The following is a 25,714-nucleotide window of genomic DNA, read 5'->3' on the forward strand; positions in this document are numbered from 1 at the left end:
GGTGAGCCCATAACTGTGTCCAGTCTACCGCGGGGTTTGATGCGGTGTCAGTGTCGAATGGTTTTGTGATAGTTGTATATCGTATATTTTTGTTACTAACTTTCCTCTTATTTGCTAAAAGAAAACGGATATTACCAACAGTAAGTTAGCCAACTGGAAGATCAACTGCCTGCTACATTCCTGATATAGGCTCAACGGTCCTGTTTGTGTGTACTAGACGTAACATCCGAAGACTAATAAAGTCAATTTTAAGACAGTACAGACTATGGAGCCGAAAGGTAATATGTCCAGAACGCATCTGCTGTGTATAAGAGGATGTCTATGACCTGAAATGTTATAACGTTAGATCGCGAGGATGAAACATTAACGAGCGTTGGGACAGTGGCTGTGTAACACCAAGACATGCGGTTTGAAATCAGTCACTGACATAAGAGATGATGTTAATCAAACACACAATTTTGCTTTCATATGAAGCATTATGAGAACTGGGGAGCCAATATGCAAGTATTACACGCATTCACACACGGAAGACATTTATAGTTGATATTGTATATTTTTCAATCAATCTGAACACATGTATATCAAAATAGCAAATAAACAAGTCCATGGTATATGCTTTGTTGCACGTTAATGTGTTGTTTTCTTTCACTTTGACATTATATATCATAACAGAGTAAGAGAAGGTTTGGGATTCCTCTTGAAAGTACTAACATAACAACTGTTGTTTACTGACCAGAGTTTGTATGATAAAAAAACCATTGACAATTAATTTCTTCTCTCATTTTCCAATGTAGTTCACTTCAAATATCTTCTCTTTTTCTAAACTGTTAAGAAAAAGTGTTAACATCATCACAAGGTAAAGAGCCTGTTGAATGTTACCCTGTGAGATCTATCTACAGGTTCATCCATTTCCAATTTCCTCCACTAGTTATTGGAAACGTTCAGGGAAATATTTCCTTTCTCTCTTAATCCCATCTTTCATGCATGTAAAACATATACTTAGTGAGAGCTTTATATAATCCACACAATACTCTAATGTTTATTCATTATGATATTGATGAGTATAGGGAACAGTCCCTTTGAATTTTATGATTTTCATATTCACATAGCAGCGGTCAAGGTTCCAAAGTAGACCAAAGCTTGATATCCAGGGATAACATGGTATCTTCCCAAAGACGTCGACGTAGCAATGGTCACAAGGAGGGGCGAAGGCCAAACAATACCATTCATTTACAAGATTTGTTGCCTCGCCGTCAGGAGTCATTAGTGCACAAAGAAAGTACACGATGATTCTCCGTGTCACTGAAACGAATTAAACGATTGAAGCAACTTTTGCTGATGGGTTGGTTTAAGTACAGAAAGAGCCTTCCGTATCACCTGGGGTCCTTGATATTGCTTTGAGGGGTTTGGCGAAACCAGAAACAGACTCCACAAAATGAGAAAAAAATAAAATTTGCAAACAAAGGCAATAACCTATTATTGTGGGTTCGAATCCCAGTTCGCCCCGATTATGTTTCTAGGTTTGTCAGCACCCTATAAGGCCTCTTGGTTTTACCGAAGTGGTAAACGTCTGAGACCTGCATCACTTCGGGATTTCCTCCCACATTAAGCCGCTTTACGCCTTTTTTAGCAATATTCCAGCAATATCACGGCGGGGGACACCAGAAATGGGCACCACATAACTTCAACGCTATTTTTCGAGATGATGGAGTTAAACAGATTTCACTCTATAATATGATTCATGTTAACATCTATCTTGATATTTTGCATTGCATTTAGAACGTTATAAAATTTGAATTTACTTTATATTAGGTTTGATTTCGTGAAAGGATACTGCGGGGACTTATCGACTTTGGCCGATTTTTCATGATTGATTTCACACAAACCTGTCACAAATGCGTATCAGTTTAATTAATCGATCAGCCAATCAAACCATGACAGTTCGACAAAGGTTCCTCCTCCTAGAAACTATATATTAACATTCTCATCATCAGCCATCTAAATCTCGATCGAACAGAGGAGTGGAAGGTGGGTATACTCACAAGATAATTATAAACGCGGACACCGACAAATACCTTAAAGTTTGTACTTTGTTTAAAACCTCAATGTATGAATGATTTTAGAGTGGGGTGTGTGTGTGTGTGTGTGTGTGTGTGTGTGTGTGTGTGTGTGTGTGTGTGTGTGTGTGTCTGTGTGTCTGTGTGTCTGTGTGTGCATATAGGGTTGTATGCGTTCCGCGTTAGGTTTTTATACCACGAATTGGAGGCGAGTCGTATAAAACCTAACGAGGGACGGATGAAACCCCATGTACCCCGAGTCATACTGCTACAGCGAATTTGTCTTACTGACATGTTTCAATATGACATTGTCAATGAATGAGAATAAATTCAAAATTGATAAACAAAACAAAACAGCTGTTCGATTGAGCTGAGGTTAACTTGCGCTATGTCACGTGACTTCAATTGACTGGGGAAAAAGCGTAAGGCTTTTACATTTGAATCGGGGTATAAGGGATTTTTTCTGCCTCTAAGATCCTGACATGCTCGTGGCGGGGCATGAGCTGATATATTCACCCACTGAGACTTTTTATTTCCCTCAAAGGCGTGATACATAGTATGTTATCAAGATCAGGTTGACCAATCAGATCTAATCATTCTGGCAGTGAAATACTATGGGACAGCTACCCTGAGATTAATCTGTGATGTTTTCTTACTTTTCATTTATGGATATAGTCTGTGCTTGTTTCAGCTTACAAGAAAAGAAAAGTGAAGGAATCAAGCCTGACCATGGTACTGTATTTCTCTACTGTTATGTTATTCGTACTTCACACGTCGTCGTCTTACACACATTATATGTCGACGTAAGTGGAGGAATTAAAAACTGATCGGACATTGTCAGGGAGTAATAACTGTGAAGAAGTTAATGCTTTCACATGACTGTATAATTGTTTGGGAATGTTCGTTCTGGAACGTAATTCCTGCAGCATGCGCCTGTCTCCTTTTGAAGAGCTTGTGTGCCTGGGAGCAATATTGTCCCCCTCCCTACACCAGCTGTCAACTAACTCACTTCGTAAATGGTCTTGTCAGAAAGTCAGAGTAATAACTGTTGAGGAGTTGAACGCTGTCACATGACTGTAATACTGTTTGTAAATTTTCATTCCAGACCGTAATTCCGGCAGCATGCGCCTGCCTCATCTTGATGAGCTTGTGTGTCTGGGGACAAGATTGTCCCCCTCCCGACTCCAACTGTCAGGACTTCGAACCTGACTCGGACGAAGTTCAAAAAGGTTATTCAGCAATCAGGTAGGATTTGTTTGTATGTGCTCAACAGCGAAGTCCTGTTAATTGCACTGGGTTATGCGGCGTTATGACAAACAAGGTTTTAATGTAATGCATTGGGGTGTTTCTTAGACTCTGTGTTTAATTTCCAGTGTCAGGAAAAACATTTAATACATCCACATCAACATCCTTACAGTCATCGTTATCCCCTTCCACATCTACGTCCCCATCCACATTCACATCAACACCCACAGTCACAAATACACCCCCTTCCCAATCCACATCCCCTTCCACATCTACATCTATATCCACAGCCGAATCTACATCCACATCAACTTCCACGTCTACATCCGATCTACATCCTTATAGTAATCGTTATCTACATCCACGTCCCTTCCACATGCATCTACTGCAATATCTACATCCACATCCACATCAAGTTCCACATCCACATCTACTTCCGCAATTACATTTACAGCCACAGCAACAGCCACAGCAACAGCCTCAGCCACATCTGATCCACATCGAAATCAACTTCCACATCCACATCCTATCCCCATCCTTATAGACATCGTTATCCGTTATCCCCATCCCCGCCCTTACATACGTGTGCTACCAGAAAAAGAACTCTGTTCCCACATGTGTTCACTATCCGGCACCTGACATTGACACCCATACATAACCACTTCTTACCTTTGTGGTGGTCGCGATATAAATGTAATAGTTTTCTCAAGAGATGATCAACTATTCATTCTTTACAGTGCACAAGCTGAAGGCACTCTCAATGGGCTCGACCAAGCCATCTCATCCGGATTTGCAGATGAGCAGAACTGCCCTATAGCAGATAATCTCACGGACTTCTCCGATCGACCCATAGCCAGGAACACACGGTACGAACTTCAAATTTATTATAATAATAAGCAAATATTTCACTCCGATACGATACTCGGCGCAAAGATTTGGTGACTCCGCTAATGTCGCGTCTGGTTAACTCTGAGCCAACTTTGATCGACCAGTCGAAGTGAAGATTTTCATGACTTGTTGAGCTCCCCAGATATCAGTTTAAAACGACTCGGCTTTGTTTCTTTGCCAGCAGATCGAAAATCTCGTTCTTAGCAAAGGAAAACCCACACAGAACACAACTATACCCTCTATGTCCACCGTTTGAATGTACATGCCATGGCGCTTAGAAACGAGAGGACATATCCACAACCATACAAAAGCACCGCTTTGTGTTTTTGCATTCGAATAATATTCATTTTCTAGGTACAGAAATCAGGTATGATTGTTTAAATGCTTCCCTCACTCGTACCGAGAATTTAATATGCAACCTCGACGCTGTGGGCTGATTAGAAAGTTCAACTGACGACAACTTTCATGGAGGTGTCCTCAGATCTTGATGCCGAGAAGTATCGCATCGGGTTTAAACGTCTGATTTTAAGGAGATTGCCGGCAAAAATTAAGATGGGCGGTTTTGTGATAATGTAGTTGTGATCGTCCCAGAGAATGACCTATATATTGAGCTTGATATGCATGGTCTCACTATGCGACCTGTATTATATACAGGGTTTAATATATTTTAATACCTCAATATTATTTCTAAATTAAGATTAGCTGCCTAGTATTCTGTTGTGATTGGTTGATTAGCTGGAGCTAAAATTTGGGACTACTTTCTACAGTTTGCTCAAAGCTAACAACAAGGTAACTCAACCAATTTTCGTTTGAATTAGAAGTAGCAGATGCCAAGAAAACCTCAAAATACATATTAAACCATGAACACCTCTGCTGTGTCCGTTACGTAGGAGAGGTTTGAGATCAAACCCGTTCAACGTATTTCTCCACCATACCGCAAAAAGATTGTCTCGTGTTCTTTACATCAAATATATCAGCACCCGTCGATAAAATGTCAAATGATATAATACTTCTTCAAGACTAGATTTTTCTGACATTTTCAAAAATGATATTTTTTTATACTTAAAAATCGACATTTGATAGACATCCTTTCTGTGTCGATCAACATAAAATGGAAAAAGAGACCATTTGAAATCAGTAGGAAGCCTTTTGTGGTTTGCAGGGCTGCCCTGCCGATCCAGATCACGCCTATCTATGGGAGAAGCTGTGAGCCATGTCCACCCAAAGTCCGCTACCTGCATCGTTTCTACCGGCGTTGTTACGTCATCTACCCCTACAGACAGTGGATCAGATACGTCACGTGTCCGTAAGTATGTTTACCTGCCGCGTCTCGAAAAATTACCGAAAAATCGCCATCCGCCATCATACAGCACTGTCATTGTGGACGTAGGTGGTTAATTTCATTCATGGATGTCTCATGGGTGACACTGTTGAATTGGATGCCGCAATTCGAGTTGCGTCCCTTGGGCACAACAGAAACCTATAATTGTGGGTCGGAATCCTGATTCACCCCGATTATGTTTCTAGGTTTGTCGGCACAATTACTGTGCTTGTCGGTTTAGGGTTAAAGTGGTAAACGTCTGATCACTTGGAGCTTTCTTTCGTATACAAGGCTGACACGCCGTGATATGACCGGTATACTCACTCACTCACTCACACAATAGTCAACTGGGTCGCAAATGTAGATTTATGGGCTTATAAAGGAACAGTGACCATGAGTAGTCACAATACTTTACGTTGTTATCAAAATCAGGACTTGCCTATTTGTAGCTGAACATTGTTTAGCTTTTAGTTTGACTCGAAGGAAGTGTTTTTTGAAGTGAGTTAGTGAGTTAAAATGTAACGTCGCATCGGCATTATTTCAACCATACAGCGGCTGTTTCTTGAAAGAAAGATTTGTTTAAAACATATAATGATAACGTGCTCTATTTACATGGAATCACTAATAGGGGCTAATTTCAGTTAGAAAATAATTAATCTCGATAGTTCGTGAACTGTATACTGTTGAATTTGCCGCGTCCAGCTTATCATCGGCACCGTTTATGTTTATATTGAATGCCTTGATGTTTTCCTTTTAAAATTTATGATCTGGTGTAGACAAATAAAAGGTTAAATCCACTTTGATAAAAACAAAAACGCACTATTGCCGCGTAATGACCCCCGCCTAAAAACACTACAAAATCTCCTAACATTTGTCTTATTTACCCTTCAGGACCAAGTGCAACGAACCGTGTTGGTGTTCCAATACAAGATGCGTGCCAACACGCTACATCCGGGTGTGGGTGTGGGCGTGGTGTCTTGGCGCCGAACTCCCCTGGGGTTACAAGTTTGGCCTAAACTGGCGCTGGTTGTGGCTCCCGCAAGACTGCGAATGTCGAGAGCTCAACTTCCTCGGCTAGATTTCATAAAGTATACTCAAACACAATAAAAACTTATTGGCTTTTTTCCCGAAAGTTACAAAGAATCGATTATACGTTTTTCAAAGTGTTTCAGCATACATACAACACGCTGGGTTTAATCAACTGGCTGTACAACCGAAATAAAATCTTGAGAAAGAATCATTTTGCATTGTTTTCAAATGAACCTCCTGTAGGCATCTAATCGCCAGCACACTAAGTCAGCGATCTAATGCACTCAACCACCGAGACTTCCACAAAAATGGAAATCCGACAACTTGTTATCTAGATCACGAACTGTGTCTACCCCTCTGATAAGTGTAACCTTAACTCCGAGGGTGGAAAACATTGAAACAACAAGTGAACAACATTGCAATGGCAGTATATAAAATAATAGCAGTGGTAATGGCAATAATTTCGGTGATAATAATATTCACCTAACAACAACAATGGTCAAGGTTCCAAAATAAGCCAAGGCTGGATATCCGGGGAGAAAATATTATCTTCACAAAACCGCTGGTCTTGATGTTATGTGAGATGAGAGAGTCATGCACTAGTACACTTACATAATCGAAATACCTTCTAGAAAGTCCACACCACGCTGAATTAGTCTATAGCTGTTCTAGAATATTCCAGATTACACTTCACTCCAAAAGCATAAAAATATAGTAACTTCCACACCATTGCTTGTAAGATAGTAATAATTTCCTGACAACTAATTATTGTTTAAAAATATATGTTATAGTTTAACGATAAACTTCATTGCCATATAACACTATGCATACACAATGCCTTTGAGAAAGTGGTCAAATGTAACTCAACCAAAAAAGTACAAGAATTTGTACTTTACTAAGAAAGTGTAATCCCAGTTAACAAGTTCTTACATTTGACAAGTTTCTAAAAGGTATTGTGTATTCACGCCGTCGACACCATGCAGGGGAATGTGTATTTGGATCAATGGTTCCTATTGATTGCAAGTGTAATTCAGTTAAGTAAGTGAAAAGATACAATCCATATAATAGCCTTAAATACAGTCGACCTTACATAATTTCCAGAGACATTAATTGTTATGTATAGCAATACTTTCTGGATCTAACGACAAATTAAAAGGCGTTTGCAGTCTATCTAACGAATTAACTGCCAAGGTCGTTGAGTCTGTTTCCGGTATCCCAAAGATGTCGACGTAGCAATGGTCACAAGAAAGGGCGAAGGCCAAACAATACCATTCATTTACAAGATTTGTTGCCTCACCGCCAGGCGCCATTAGTGCACAAAGAAAGTACACGATGATACTCTGTATCACTACAAAATTAAACAACTCAAGCAACTTTTGCTGATGGGTGGATCAACGTAGAGAAAGAGCCCTCAGTTTCTACTGGAGAGTCCTTGATATCCTTTTGAGACGTTTGGCCAAACTACAAACAGTCTCCACTAAATCAGAAAAAAACTGCATATTCTTCAATTTGAAATTTGCAAATTTTATGCCCTAGGTTTAAGCAACTTTCTCAGACAAGAATCAGTTTCACAAAATGTCCCACATTATTTTCAAAATTTAATAATCACCCACAATTTCATTTTCCTATACAAACAAACCATTTCATTTAGGTTGTTCAATTTTGGAACGTGTTGCAGAACCTGATGATAGCAGCTGATGATGTAATTTCCACTTGTGGCTGCCAAAACACATCATACTGCCACCAACATGTAGGCCATGTAATCACAGGAAACTTCTGTATTGTTGACAATAAATATCGTCGTTTATTCAAAAATGATGGTCAAGTGAAAAAAGGGTAATTTGGCCAAACAACTGAGGCTTCAGGTAAATCGATGATTTGATGTCGTTCAATAACCATCAAACAGCCAATTCATAAATATTAAGAGTGACAAACCACTGTCCACAAGACTGTGTGACAAGAGGGATTACCTCAACTTTCCAATAGTCAACTTTCCCTTCATGTCGAGCAATATTCCTACAGGTCTAGCCTTTGGTGTCTCGTCTACATATACTTTTGCTGTGCAATCGAACATGGCCTTTCCACCAAGACATTTGCTCTAAAGTTGCTTGGTTGAAGTCACAACATTCAAGGCCTCAGCAAAGCTTCAAATAATTTTATGGTAGACCTGTGATATTTCCCCCAAATTGAGGCCTGCAGATTCATCTTTTGTTCTGCTGGTTACTTCGAGGACCTTACTTACCACACTTACTCACGGGTGCAACATTTTTGTCATGGTCATGTCAAGTCATGTCTTTGAATTAGTCCTAAATGATTATGACTCTGTACCTCATGTTTTATTGAATCCGTCTTATAGGGAGAAATATCAATAAGTTTAGGATATTAGGACACAAGTTTCACTGATATCGTTGGTGTGTTTGCCTTACATAATGACCGCATTGACTTGAACGCAATGGAAAACACATATTAAACATTTACATACATTCGAGTTTGTTTGTAGTAAGTTACAATGTCTGGCAAATGATTCACATGAAAAAGTCCTCATGACTGAACTAACAATAACGAGATTATTCTCTTTCCTTGAAAAACGGGAAAACTTTGCTCAGTATATTTATGTGTATGATGTATTGTTACGTGTAGTTACCAAAAGTAAGAATCTACGTTTTCACTTCATTAGATTTTCACGCTTTGAACATCTCAACTGATCCGTCTCGTCCATGTGGAGATCAACTTAGATTGTTAGGTAGCTTGTCACATTCATAAAGAAGAGTAACAGATTTTTGTGATTAAATAAATGGACGCGACAAAACCATTTCCATGTTCATAATGAATCTCTGCCAAAAGCAGAGTCGATTTTACGATTCCGACTATAATAGATACATTTACCTTGGCTAAATTCGAAAATTCAACGATAACTGGTGTCTGAGGGGCGTACAACATCAACTATTCGGTTTAAAACATTCGCGTGTGTTAAAGTATGAGTTGTATTAAAGGAAGATGTGCTTATATAGATAATTACTTCTTTGTTCACAAATCAGTTTCATCTACTTGTATATTTCTGTATTAAATTCTGAGTAAATGGAAAATGGTATTTTTTCAACTGAGAAACAGACTGAGCAATATAGATAATATAGATCCATTGCAAAACACAATCAATAATGAATACGACAGGTGTATACGGTGGCTAATTGAAATTTACTTCGCAGGTAATAATCAATAACAATTGTAATAAATGTAGATGTAGGTAGAACAGCTGGAACAGTGGTCTCAGTATTTGAATTGAAATAATTATATTTCAACGAGAAACGCCAGGGACAGATGCTTGTTTGCACTTAATGCCCGCGCTTAGATGAAACTAAATCAGACAATGCTGCAAGGGATCTCTGTTTTTGACTTCATCCGGATTCCACTGCCTGTATCTAGGACAATTGCTCATTTGAGCTTCTGAAAGCTGTGGCAAATTCTAGCTTCGAGATAAAGGTACATAATTCTATAGTAAGGTCAAAGTTGGAGACCAAGGTTCGAGATAGTAAGCATTTTTTATCTCCAATTCGAGAAAATTGGTCAAATCAAAATAATAGGTATTTATATTGTAAGATGAAATGGATATTGGAATATTCCAGATAATGAATTTCGAGATAAAGGGGTCTGACTGTACGTGTGACTGAAAATGTGCTCTCGGACAGAAGCCATGTTTGGCTGATTCATCGAACCAGGCGGTTCATGGAACAAACACCTTTGGAACAAATGATATTGCATAATTACCTGCTAATAAAAATGACATAAACTATCTATTTGTTACAGAAAAATGACACAAAACTTATTCCAATGATTAGTTATTTGTTAGGTTTGTTTCCTATGCTTGTATTGAAATGAAATATTTATTCTCACTGTTCCAACGTCAAGATGTTAGGAACAGGTATGTTTACAAACTATTTTTGAAACAAACAGAAATATCTGATTGTACGATTCCGACTATAAAATGAGCATGTGTTAAAACATCTCGTTCAAATAGTGATGATACCAGGTGTCTGTGAAAAGGTGAGGGTATCAGGCCCCATCGGTGGCACTCACCACAAGCACGTGTAAAGTCAATTGTTCACCTAAAAGAACACGGGAACTTAAGGTATAAGTCAAGGTATAGGGAATTCGATCGGACATCATTTTAGTCACAGATGCGTCAAAATTGGAAGTGTCCTTCATATGTCTATCATAAAACGTTTTGAAAGTTTACCGAGGCCTTGAGTGTTGTAACCTTGATCAAACAACTGTAGAGCAAGATTCGTATGATGCCTTTAAAAATCTTGGTTGAAAGAGCATGCTAGATTGTATCTCAAACGTTGTGAAAAGAAAACACCAAAGGCTGGAGCTGCAGGAATATTGCTCGACATAAAGGGAAAGTTGACTTTTAGAAGGTTAAGGTTATCCCTCTTGTCATACAGTCCCGTGGAAAGTGTTTTGTCACTCTGAATCTTTTATTCATCTAGATATGAAACAGATGAGGCGGCCTCACTGGTCTCCTTTACTTCTATTTCTAGGTCAGGTGGGTAAATCATTGGAAGGGACTAGTTGACGGGTATTAACCGATATCAAATCATCGACATACCGGTGAAATTCCGATTCATATGCATCAGAACAATTGCTGTCCATGGGGATGCCGACTTCTTGCCTAAATGTGTTACCCCCAAGTGGTACACAGATGTTATCAATGGGTAATCTTTTTCAATTTATCTTCCCTTCACTAACCCGCGAAGTGAGCTGACCCGGACGGTCCAACCTGAAACTGACGGCGCATGTGGTGTGCGCGATACGAGCACAACATGTTACTATGACGCCTATAGACAGTTAACCAGTATAACCTTCAGCTCTACCGGCAACGACCACGCTAGTGTGTAGATAGTACATCTTTTCGCCTAAACAATGATTTATTTATTGTCATGTCCGGAAATATATGTTCCGTGATTAAATGATACATGCACGAATGATTATATTGCATAGTTAACCCATTCGTCACCACTCGCCCCTTTCCGTGACCTGCAAGAAGACTCGTCCCCCTATCAATGAATGTTATGTGCGAAAATACGACAAACCAATCAGAGTGCGCGTATTATTTCGTGTTCTTTGTCAAATTATCCCTCAGGAATAATTTTTGATTTTGCATATGTCTTGCATCTAAAATTATACCCAAGACACATTTAAATGTATTCAATCATACTGTATAATTCCGCACGTCCCGATGTGCTTTCAATTGCATCTGAAATATATATATCATATATGGGGAAATATACGTGAACCATTACGCAACGAGTTGACAATTGTTTTAGGTATGCCTTTTTGCGCTAAAACGGAGCCCGGTCGCAAAAATGGCCACGAGAGGGGCACTAATGTAGTTAACCACTAGATAGCCGTTCGGAGCGAGGCGGTAAGATCAGCTGATCGTTCATTCAAGGTCGCTTTGTTAACGTTTTGCAATCGGTACTGAAAGTGTTGCCCTTGATGTTGGAATATCACACTTTTAAAAATGAAGTAGATTTCCATTGTACACGTTCCCATATCTATGTTGTAGTATCGCCAAGCAGACGACATCACATGCATGCATTTCAGTACAGCGGTAAGGCGATGCGGTACGCGAAATATGAAGGTCTTATCACAGGGCCATGTAACTAATAATAACAATAAACGACTCGCAAAAGAAATCATAGACGAGGCGAAAGATATCTGTATTGCACAATGACGAACCAATCAATACATTGTGGGAACATATTTAATTACTTAGTAACTTAGATCTTCGTAAGATCAAAAGAGATCCAAATTAAACTGAGATTATTTTAAGGAGTCATTTCAGTAATATGTATACTGACTGAAAATGTAAGACAATGGTATAGATCCGAAAACTAGACCGGAAGCGACAGGTTGGACCGTCGCTAATGTCATTTCAAAAGGAGAGTTATTGCCCTTTGGAACAAAAAGATCACCCGTTAGGTCCAGCATTTCACATATTGTTTTCTCATTAAACTTTAGATGGCATTTGCTTTTATTGTTGAATTATTGTCCTGAACCACTAAAGATAGATATGCAACCATATATATGGTCACCACGTTTTGTAACAAAAGCCCATGGATCAAGGAATGAAGTTTTCCCTCATTTTGTAATGTGAGAAAGTGGAGTACAATGTTGAAAAATAAAATGTTTCGATAGAATTTAATTTGTTTTTTTTCTAAGATTGTAACAAAGTCAAGCAATATTTTACAGTTTTTGAGAATTAACATGGTAGTTATTCCACCTGTCTCACATACTTTCTGCGAACATGATGAAAGTTCTTGATAGTATTAGGAATTATGGTTAATGTTAGAGACAATGAATTTGGTGGTACATTGGCGGGACCCAGCAATATGTCTCACTTTGCACGGTTTTTGTGGAGTTTTGGAATCAAGAGCAAAAGAGGATTGGACATGTCTTCAGGTTTTAGTGTGAAGTCAAATGTTGATAGTACTGTATGGTATAGATATGCATGTGTTTGGCAGGTTTCCTCCTCAGTTGACATATTGGCCTTATATGTGGCATTATGTGCAGTGTCACTTTCACCAGTACAATCAGGGCGAACCGGGATTCAAACCCACGATCTTGAAGTCATGGCACGCAACCTTGCAAAGCCATTGCCGCACCTTTAAAACGTTTAAAACCTCCCACTTTAAGCAGACACGCCGTGGTATGACTGGAATACTGTATAGACACTTTCAATGTTATAATGATACACTGTGATGTTTATGGGTAACTGACAGTGGAAACGTAACTGAACATCACATGTCAGACAGTGGTTTCAGAGATGCGGGTAAGTATTTTTGGCCCCGTGGTACAAGGTGCCGCAATTCGCTTTGCAAAGTTGCGTGCCATAAATCTATTATCGTGGGTTTGAATCTCGGTTCGCCCTGATCATGTTTCCAGGTTTGTCATTCCTGTGCTCGCGGGCTTCATCAGAATGATAAACGTCAAAGAGGTGCATCAGTTCGGGGTTCCCTCCAACGCCAAGCAGACACGCCGTGATATAACTGACGTACTGTTCAATGCGGCGTTAATCCCATCACTCACAGCTCTTTGCTTTGTTATCAAGTGTATCAAGTGTATTTACTATTTCCGATCAATATTTGTTAGTGTTAGGATTGAATAACACCTCGCTCGGTCTATATGCAGATCACACGATCGCCTCGTTGGAGACAATTATAAACTTTAAGACGGAACTTTTTGCAGTTTGGGTAATACAAACGATTATCATATGCCGATCAATGATATGAGGTATTTTGCATGTGCGATAACGCCAACATGGAGACGGTCATATCACAGAGGGTGTAATACCAGATTCGTATTACACCCTCTGCACGGCTGATATGGCTTGTCAATGCATTTTAAATGTAATGTCGACATCGCCAGTGTGATAATAAATTAGAGTTACGTCCCTTGCTCGTCTGCTCAGCTAGCTTTCCAATGTAAATGAATTCCAAACAAGATGAAAATGTTTTGCATTTCACTTGCAAATGGGTATATTTTATGCCTTCGGCCCTCGGGTTGATATGGTGTGTGGTATTAAACTGCCTTATTATAACCTCTGAAGTATCTGAACACACATGTACAATGCCATTTAGAAAATGGTCAAATGTAACAAATGTTATATTTGGGATAACACTTGCTTAGCAAAGTACAGATTCTTGTATTTTTGGTGGGTTGAGTCCCATTCGGGATTCGAACCCACATTGCCAGAGTGCGGCACCTAATCGCCAGCACACAAAGTCAGAGATCTAACCCACTCAGCCACCGAATCTTCCACAAACATGAAAGTCTGACAACTGGTAGACTAGGGTACCTCTTAAGTATCACTTTTTACTTGTTTTGTCAACTGTATGTTGATATCAGAAATCCATTTCTCAATAAATACTTTTTTCTTGATCCCCATATTCAATACTTTTACCGCAGTGAAATAATAATAAATCTACCCATGTGTAATCAATCCTAGGATATCGATGCGTCTTGATAATTTGTCTACCTGTATTCTAGACAAATGAAAACACTCTGTACTTTGTTTGTTTGTTGTTTACGCTGCTGTCAGTAGTATTCCTGCCCTATGACGGCGACCAGAAAATGATCGAGACTGGACCAAACAATCCAAAGATTGATATTATGAGCAACGGTCAACGCCTTCGAGATTCCCTATTTTGATTTGCACTAAATGTTCCAGTGTTTTTGACGTGTCGTCAACAATTGACTTGCCTTTGCATGTGCTTATGGCGGGTGAGACCGGTTGGGCAGGATTAGCTAACCTTTTCGCGGTCACATTGTGTCATCACTATTTGATAGTAATTCAAACAACGGGTTTGTCGCGGTTTATTAAATAAAACACCGTTCTGAATAATGTCGGTCACTATATGCCACGGATGAGAGTGAGTGACGCCATCACCAACATATAATTCATTTTTATACAATAGAGATATGGCGTCCCCAGTGTCATGAACAAAGATTGACTGACCAGACCATTTAATCGGTTATCAACATAAATCGGTCTTACGGTTTTAACAGACAAGAAACAGATATTTATCAAACGTTTATTGATAAAAAGCTGGGTTGTGTAGAATGATCACAGTGCATCAACACAATACTCTCGCGATACTAAATACTACAAATAAAATTTTCAATCTAACCAAAATATTAAAACATTCGTCATAATTTCACAAGAAATACATGTACCTACATTCCATATTTTAGGTTTAGGCACAGTTAATTCACGAATATATAAAGTGTGTATTTGTCGACATTTAGATTCTGATTAACGTTGATGGTTATTGAACTGGAAACGCCAGAGTCAATATAGTATTCATGTCATCATGAGAATATCATGTTGAGGGACGGCAAGCATCTCAACAACGTCGACATGTGCACTCCTGGGGCAACCACAGGTAGTTGTAGTTGAGGCCTGCTGTGTAGCCGCTGGGGAGGGTGCCGCCGCCGGCACACCACGATAGGAACCACACCCTGACGTAGTGGGTGCGGTGGCAGCGGTAAGTCTGGCACGTGCACTGCTGGCTGTACGGGTTTCTGAAAGGAAGGTACTTGTTTTACCTTTGATGTTTTCATGCATCCCATTGTTTAACCGAAATCGGAATCACCAGAAGCACTCTAAAAGTCATCATTAACTGAAGAAGCTTACTATTACGTTGGGACCGACTGACCATGTTCACTGGGCTGTGGACTACGATAGCTACTGTGCAGGCGCCAACATAGCATTTCACAGATTCTCCATACAAGAACATTTACGTTGGGAATTCATCCCATGTTTTTTGCAGCGATGACAACTCTATGACTACTGTAACAACTGTTTCACTTTACCGTGCAGTTTCAGTGCTTATAAAGTTTAACTCGTCTCCTCAGAAACACATCATTAAAATGGCACCCATTGAAATATTGAATACAGTGTACACGTTTGAAGACTTTAGGTCGTTAAACATTTCAGTTACATCAAGAATGTGCTTCTCCCGTTGTCCCGTTTGCGACAATCAAATACAGGTCTTTCTGAGTCTAAACGTTAACCACTTGGCTACCCCACCCACCCTTCAGCTGTACAGACTTACCCGGGGCACGTGACGTAGCGCACCTGCTGGATGTTCCAGAACAGCACCCAACAGACTTTATAGAAGCGTCTGAGGAACACCTGTTTAGAGGGGCACGGCTCACAGCCTTTAGGGACAGCGGGTACTGCAGCTCTCTTACTCCTGGAAATATCGAAGAGGTCAACTAGGAAGCTGCACAGATTGAAGTACGGATACGTATGTTTATGAGACAACATATTGTGACATTCCGCAGATTGAAGTACGGATACGTATGTTTCTGAGACAACATATTGTGATATTCCACAGATTGAAGTACGGATACACATGTTTCTGAGACAACATATTGTGACATTCCACAGATTGAAGTACGGATACGTATGTTTATGAGACAACATATTGTGACATTCCACAGATTGAAGTACGGATACATATGTTTATGAGACAACATATTGTGACATTCCGCAGATTGAAGTACGGATACGTATGTTTCTGAGACAACATATTGTGATATTCCACAGATTGAAGTACGGATACACATGTTTCTGAGACAACATATTGTGACATTCCACAGATTGAAGTACGGATACATATGTTTATGAGACAACATATTGTGATATTCCACAGATTGAAGTACGGATACACATGTTTCTGAGACAACATATTGTGACATTCCACAGATTGAAGTACGGATACATATGTTTATGAGACAACATATTGTGATATTCCACAGATTGAAGTACGGATACATATGTTTATGAGACAACATATTGTGATATTCCGCAGATTGAAGTACGGATACGTATGTTTATGAGACAACATATTGTGATATTCCAAAGATTGAAGTACGGATACGTATGTCTATGAGACAACATATTGTGACATTCCACAGATTGAAGTACGGATACATATGTTTATGAGACAACATATTGTGATATTCCACAGATTGAAGTACGGATACATATGTTTATGAGACAACATATTGTGACATTCCACAGATTGAAGTACGGATACGTATGTTTATGAGACAACATATTGTGATATTCCACAGATTGAAGTACGGATACATATGTTTCTGAGACAACATATTGTGACATTCCACAGATTGAAGTACGGATACATATGTTTATGAGACAACATATTGTGACATTCCACAGATTGAAGTACGGATACGCATGTCTATGAGACAACATATTGTGATATTCCACAGATTGAAGTACGGATACATATGTTTATGAGACAACATGTCGTGATATTCCACAGATTGAAGTACGGATACATATGTTTATGAGACAACATATTGTGATATTCCACAGATTGAAGTACGGATACATATGTTTATGAGACAACATATTGTGATATTCCACAGATTGAAGTACGGATACGCATGTTTCTGAGACAACATATTGTGACATTCCACAGATTGAAGTACGGATACATATGTTTATGAGACAACATATTGTGATATTCCACAGATTGAAGTACGGATACATATGTTTATGAGACAACATATTGTGATATTCCGCAGATTGAAGTACGGATACATATGTTTATGAGACAACATATTGTGACATTCCACAGATTGAAGTACGGATACATATGTTTATGAGACAACATATTGTGACATTCCACAGATTGAAGTACGGATACGCATGTTTCTGAGACAACATATCACTGCAAACACGAAAACGTCGTTTTTTTCCGTATATGGTCATTGGACGGAAAAACGACTAAAAATTCATTAAAATTGATTAATTGGTCAGCGTCTAGAAAGTGTCCAGAAAAGGGTCGAGTTTTTCAAGCGTAAAATGGACGGAAAAACGATGCTTTTTGCTCCGCCTTGTACAACTGTTAACGGCCAATCAGATGGCGCTGGTCCCCCGGCGCACGTGATGTCCAAGGCTTCCTTTCGGAAGCATTAGGTTTCGTATTTCTGGCATGCCTTGCTCTAGTATCTGTCGCGCGCAGTGCAGCGAGATTTGCTGATAAGCTAGTTTTAGGATATGTTACATGTTAATGGAATTCAGACACGCGCCAAGAAGTCAAACCAAACAATGTTACTAAGTTTATTGTGGTAACGGCTATGTACAGTTACCCCTATCGGATAATGGGTTGTGTTTCATTTGGTTATAACAATAACTAATTTTTTAATGTGAAGTTTACAAGATATACGACTTGGACCCGAGGTCGGTCACATGACGTTCTTCACGTGACTGTATTCTTGAAAAGGCGTAAACACTGACTGCTTCCACATTCCTGGGGAAAACCCTTGGAATTCCGTGGTACGAATTCATACAGAAGCGTGGTTGCAAGCCCATTTAAGGATACCTTCGCTACAACCCATCCCAGAGAGAAAAACCACGAAAAAAAATCCAAACTGTCGCAGTGACAATTTACAGAAATCTATGAATTTACCTTAGTATCTATTTGACACATCTTCACAATCACCTTTCAATGATCGGCCATTTGATCAGTGATGCCAAAGGCTTGAAATAGCAACAGGTTAATTAACAACTTCGAAAATATCTCCCGTCACGTTTATCGTGTCGGCCATTTTGACGTATTGTACTTGACGTTAATGTATTACGAGATTCTGTCATTGTAATTGACTTTCTGAGGTAATTCTGTAAAAGATCTTCTCATCTAATGAGGATATTGTTTGGAATATATTCCTTGTAAACATACTAAAACATATGTTCCTCGCTTTGGGGGGAACTATTTTATTCCGGGGTGGCCCATTAAATCTAGTAGTAAGTCAAGGCACCATGAGTGATCTGTTATTTTATGTGTTTAAATTACGATTTGGGGCGTTAATAAAATACACTGAGGCAAGTATATTCTATTCAAATCAATTGGATAATTGAATATGCTTTCTTTTACATATTACATAACATCACTGCACTGTATCAGACTGATGTGGGATAAAAATCCGAAGTGGTTCAGGTCATCCAATGGGTGTTCGGGAAAAGGTGAGCGTATCCTGCCACACAAGTGGCACCCGTCACAAACACATGCAAGGACAAGTCAATTGTTCACCTGAACAAAGCACGGAAACACACAATGATGCCCGTCCTCACTTTTACCGAGCATGTAAATTATTTTGTCCGTCAAAAACATGGACGAGTATAAACAATATGTTCATTCACGTAATACATGTCATACATTTGACAAAATGTATTGGCTCGGAGCATTATTGTTAATCACAGCGTATGCAGTTGAACTCATCACCCATCCCATTATTGATAACCCTTCTTGAAGATCTATTAAATCAGAAGCTGCAACACTCTATCTTTTAACTGGCATGTCAGACTTCTATTTCATTACTCAGTTTTATTTGCACTGATTACTATGGAAGGGACATTGTCTCGTTGTCGCATTGTCGCCTTGACGCCTTGATAAAAACAAGCAAAACGTGTCAAAATACTGATGTATACAGTATATTGCAGTTGATATACTGTATACTGCATGCGATACTTATTTGCGGAAATGTTACAACTTTCAAGATTCAAGATTCAATTGCATATATTTCATATACAACAGACCGCCGTCATATATCACTGGAATACTGCTGAGAGCAGCGTTAAAACAAATTGTTTTCATAATGGAGCGCTGCAGTCATTTAAAATAGAACCGTATACATATGTACATGTAGTACCAACTCACTCTATTTGTTTCGAATATTCAGCAGAAAATATATTATTAACCAGGTCTTTGGGAATAGATATCAGATTTTTATAAGCAGCCACATAGGGGACACATATAAAGGACCCCTCGCTGATTAGGTTCTTGTTTACTTAAGAGCAGAGTTGGCCATGTTAGATGATATAACCAAAATCCGGGAGCTCCGGCGGAGGGCAAGCTGGTCTTGTTAGTGTATGGTATGAGCTGTGACGTTGACCCAAGAGAATAATGTAAAACATGAGACCAACTCAAGTCTATAATGATTGGGAAAGTCTAGATTTCCACAGCTCTAGCCTGAAATTAAGAATTGTTCTATGCTCCATTTTAATTGTATTATTTTCATTTTGTAGACATGGATGGACCAACCAGGAAATAAATTGATTGAATATTAATATCACATGTTACCACTGATCCAGTTAAATTCATCACACAATAATAAATTAGTATTTGACATTACGGCATTTGATTATTAGGGCATGATCATGTACATGTTCACTGTAGTAATGTACACACCAGTCAACTTGATTATAATTTTTATCAAAGTGTAGCGCGGCATCAACGATTACTTTATGATATCCTCACTTGTCATCGATGTATTGACATCGAACAATGGACGGCAATTCGAAATTCTTATGGATAGCTTCAATAGGGACAGCGCCGGTGTCAGTACAATTTTCCTAGTTAAAATAAGTATCTACAAAATATAATCTGAAGCAGACAAGAACAATAAAAAAATTTTATTAATGCTTACTTTCATGGATAGAATTAAGGCAATCTAGGCTTGCCAAATCGTTCTAGACTTGAGCTGGATTCCTTTTAAATTTATTCTGTATGGTCTGGGAGACGAACGGGCGTCAGTATCGCATGGAGAACTGGGACAGCCTTAATCAGTGTAATCGGATATGTTGTGGAATTTCGGTTTTGGGCTGTGTGCTGAATATATAGAATTGCGAGTTATGTATACTCTGTATTCTTTCGTCATGGTAGCATATATATTTTCTATGTTGCTTTTTGAATTATCCACAAATAATGGGACTACAATGTAAACCTCTGTCTGGAGATATGCAATAATACTACTGAAGGGCATATCTGAAAAATGGGACTTCTCGACAAATATTTCTTTCTTAAATACTACCCGTTACAGGCATTCTGATCATTATATCATACTTTGTACAGTTTAAAAGTCAAATAATGGCAAATTGTGTATCTTTCTACATTTTGAATTAATTATATTTTCTGAAATAAAACCTTAGCATCAGAGAGTGATATACACGAATATGATCTATACTATTATAAATGAATTATCAATTTCGTATTATGAATTAGATAAACAGAAATATGATAGTAAAACAAATTATTTTAATCTATTCTTGTGAATAGATAACGAGAGATCTAGGCAACGCACTAACGTAGCCATTTATGAAAAATGAAATATTAAAAGTTTAGGGGTTTGAACATGCACATTGAATGACAGGGAAGAAAGCAACGCAATAATTAAATTATGAATCAAATTATGTTATAAATATAACAGAATATTTAGAAAATATAAGTTTAATTTCTCATTGTTGGAAGGTGTTTAATAATTATATAGATTTTGTTTGATTGTTTGTTGTTTAACGCCGCACTCAGCAATATACCAGCTATATGACGGTGGTTCGTAAATAATCCAGTCTGGACCAAACAATTTAGTCATTATCATCAAGAGCACCGATCTACGCATTTGGGATACGATGACATGCATCAACCAAGTCAGCGAGCCAAGTCGCCTTCGTAGAAGCATGGGTTGTGGAATGCCTATTCTAACCCGGATCTTCACGGGTATTTTTTTAAATAATAAGGTACAATGAAATTCTGTATATGTCCATAATAAGTGTGTATAAGTAGATGGATAATATGTCCATACACGCCAAGTAAATGGTATATACATTAATTTAAATGCAAATGATTCAATGATGAGTTCTTTCACAAGTCCATATTTCAAGGCATGTATTTGATATTCATAATAACTTCACAAAAGCTACACAATGGCAACAAAACGGTACCAGCATCACAGATACCAATAATACATGAGATACATATAATTACTTTAAAGTTAAAACATGTATCTAAATAGAAAATTAGAAGGATACACTTCCGACATTTTTCGTATTTTGTTTTCGTTTGGAGAGAGAAGTTGTGATTGGTATCTGATGGGTGCAAACAGGTGTTCCCTTCCGCCCAGGCCTTGCGGCAATGCTATAGCCCAAAATGAAACAAGCCTTGTTCAACAGGTTCAGACTCAAATTTCTATCCCACTTGGGCTCCTTTTAAATTTAAATATAATTTCTCGTGTCGATATGTGTCAGAAGAAATGAAATATTACAGCACTGGTGAATAGGTTATATGCGCATGTCAGCGTCGATCCTATAATATCCTTTTATGCAAAATACATATTTACTGATGAATTAAGGTAGTAATACTACGCAAATATATGTCCAGATGCATACATCAGTATCATCTCGTGATCTTAATTCGTGCTTTGAGCCCTTTTTCTACCGGAGATTCTGGGGTGTTACATCACACCAGAAAGCCAGGTCCAAATTCAAGTCATAATTTCATGGTCCGTCTTGTATGTTGGAAACCAATATCGCAATATGGCTAAATTTTGCTGAACGTGGTATTAACCCGATTACTCACATTATTATTCCATTTTCTACAGTCATCTACGAACACTAGCTTTAAGGAGGTATATCTGTATCATCCAAATGTCCATACATATATGTCCACATTTATATGTATAAAGCAAGTCGTCCTGCACTCTTCCTTAAAAGATAAATGTTAAGCATTTCCTCTGTATGGATTTATATAATGTAATATCGTTTTAATGTAATGCTGATGCAGTAAACGTACCACAGACCTGATGCTAGAATAACATCTAATTTCTGAAATGAACATATTTTACAGAAAAATACAGTTGTTTAAACAATACTTATAAAATATAAGAACATGGAGCCAAGAGCCAAATATTGGGATGTGTTGGACATATTTGTTTCGGGGTCTTATGACAGACAAACCTGATGCCTTTAAGTATAAAGATAAGTAAGTATAGATGTTGTACATATTCAAATATGTTCGTGATTAACCCAACCTTGAAAAATATTGAAAGATGAGTGGTAACTATTTATGCCATTATTTCAAATTAGAATGAGAGCACATCAGGAAAGCATGGTACTTTAATATACGTATCTTGTTAACCCAATATTCTTTTTTAAGTAAGAGCAGCATGTATATCGAGAGCATAGGTTTGGTGCGTGACTTATCACACAGTACTTTCAGAAAGTGTGCATATTCTGTTTATCGGCAATAGATAACATAAGACGATTCATACGGGTAAATACGATTTACTTCAGAACTAGTATAGATTATTTAAGGTTAGGGGGAAATGTATGTAATTAACAGAACTTTGGCCGGGTTTGAAGGATTTGGGTCCTGGCTTGGGCTTTGTGTTGGACGTGTAGACGGCATTTCCAGGTTTGACGTATCAATGAAAAAAATGATGTCAGATGCAATTCTTTGTCTTTTCGGGTGAAAAATTGGCTTGCCTTTGGTTGTGTTTGTGGCGGGTGCCACTAGTGGATCGGAATGAGCTCGCGTTTTTGCGAGCATCCAATGTCATCATTTATTATGATGAATCATGAAAGATGCTCCTGATGTTGTCGCAATGGTGCAGTTGGCGCTACTTTTGGCAAGGGTTTCTCATGATAATGGAAATGCTTATGTCTCTTTTGTTGACCGATAAACATGAAAAGATATAATGTTAGTGTATATGGTCATGTAATTAAGAAACAAACGACGAGTGGGAGTTGTTTATTGTACGATAAACAACGACCGAGACTCGTTTATTTCTATATGAGATATCAACATTACGTACAGCCTCTTTTAGGGTGTTAAATTAGGAAAATATACACGCTTAACAATATTTACCCGTACTTAAATAATGATGATTCCTTTAATAGAATCCGACAGAGGCCATTCTAGATAAATCCATGGTCCCGCATATTCTCACAATTTTCTCGTCAATCATATGTACCTTTTCCCCCAATACCGATTGTCATATCACTCTCACTTTCGGATTCTCCAGCAACATTTATTGGGAACAACTCACTAGACACATACCTCTCAAAAATAAGGTCAAATTTACAAATTTTACTTTTCAAGTTGCGAGTGCATGTTCGAATTTCAATAAATGATGTCATGATAGAACAATGTTTTATCTTGAAATAAATATCGCTTCCTTCTTTGTTCTTTGTGATTTATCGCGTAGCTATCTTATATCATGAAATGCCAATTTCTAATAGCTTTATCATGACGTATCCGTGTCATGTAGCAATAACATACACACATATCGTTGACTTCGACGTTGAATTGTGTCATGAAATATGATTATCCTCTTGTGTGCAATATTTCTGGTTGATAAATCTACCATATTCTTACTTTAAGAATAGCGACTATACATTATTATATATCCCGTATCAGGTCTCTGTAACATTTGCAAAATGATACAAATATACAAATACAACTGAACCTAAATGTAATGTTTTAATATCCTTACGTTGCTGAGTGCAGCATTTAACAACAAACAAACAAAACATAATATCTTTAAGAATTATGTTAACAATTCCGATGCTAAAAATAATCTCACAATCTCCATACCTCTTTCTCTCTATGAAACAAATAACTTTTTTTTAATAATCTGAAGGAATAATAATGGCAATACTATCATAATTATCATCATTATGTTACTTATCCTCAAGTGAATTAGTCCTCCACACTGTACATTCAGTGAAGAAGCCCATGAACATATGAACTATGTAACATACATTCATGGAAATTAGATGAACAGTTGAAGTAAGCAAATGATATTATTCGGTCGAACGTCTATCAGCCATCTATTCTATTCATGAAGAACATTTCACGTGGGACCAACAGAGGGAATTATGACTATCGACTTGCTAATTATTTTTTATATTCATGCCAGCTCAAACGATCTATTGGCTTGATTTATTGTTATGGTATCCACAAAATAAGTAGGATCCGATTTTTTCCGTTTTTGTTGAAATAAAACTGAATAATATTTGCTGTTTACATATCAAAGTTTGCCAAATTGTTACAAAATGTTTGCCCACAGCAAGGCTACGTATCCCCAACATATTGTGCTAGGCACAGTATCACTGGACTGAGGGAGGGCGGTATTCCTCCTTGTGGGTCACCTGCTTGGCAATATGGGACGGGAAAACTGCAGGGGGTGAGGGCAGTTAAGTTGATGGTACAGACAGATAAGAGAGATCATTTTACAAATGTGAAACCTCAGTCCACAAAGGAAGAGGCGAAAGCTGAAACTTGGTGAGGTTTACAGAACAAAGGCAGTTATTTCTAGTTTCTTACTGACTCTCGAAGATACATTTAATAAAACAATTAATGTGTGTGTGCGTGTGCGTGTGCGTGTGCGTGTGTGTGAGGTAGAAGAATAATTGTACATCATAAAAATGGCTACGTGTGTATTTGGGGTAGATATGTTGAATGCCCGGCCAGTATGACCTTTGAGTCACTACAGTTTCAGTCATTAAAATGCGTAAAACAGTATTTGAGTGAAAGAAAACACTACAAGTGAGTGAAACAAAAGACCTCAGTACAGGCACACCCAGTCCCCAAACCCCAAGTCTGCATGTATCAATACTCATACCTGCCACATCCTCAACCACTTAACTTACTCACACAATCATCTGACAACATGTTCCCCAACCCTCGTATCACAACGCATGCACGCATGCACGCACGCACACACACACAGACACACAGACACACACACACACACACACACACACACACATCACATTCTTCTTTCCCCACCATTATGTCTA

General features: G+C 38.3%; 1 protein-coding gene and 1 pseudogene across 1 annotated transcript in view; both read left to right on the forward strand.

Annotated features, from left to right (window-relative positions):
- Positions 1–6,589, forward strand: part of LOC139450184 (uncharacterized) — a 102,197-nt gene extending 95,608 nt beyond the window's left edge. The window contains exons 4-8 of the mRNA XM_071231858.1: positions 2,749–2,789; positions 3,163–3,302; positions 4,040–4,168; positions 5,353–5,496; positions 6,403–6,589. Coding sequence (XP_071087959.1) covers positions 2,749–2,789; positions 3,163–3,302; positions 4,040–4,168; positions 5,353–5,496; positions 6,403–6,589 — 641 coding nt within the window. The remainder of the gene's footprint in view (positions 1–2,748; positions 2,790–3,162; positions 3,303–4,039; positions 4,169–5,352; positions 5,497–6,402) is intronic.
- The window catches only part of LOC139450817 (uncharacterized), a 456,581-nt pseudogene that overhangs the window by 167,266 nt on the left and 263,601 nt on the right, over positions 1–25,714 (forward strand).

Source organism: Haliotis cracherodii, unplaced genomic scaffold (genome assembly GCF_022045235.1).
Source record: "Haliotis cracherodii isolate W230 unplaced genomic scaffold, xgHalCrac1.p SCAF_8, whole genome shotgun sequence".
In the NCBI taxonomy this organism is placed as follows: Eukaryota; Metazoa; Mollusca; class Gastropoda; order Lepetellida; family Haliotidae; genus Haliotis; species Haliotis cracherodii.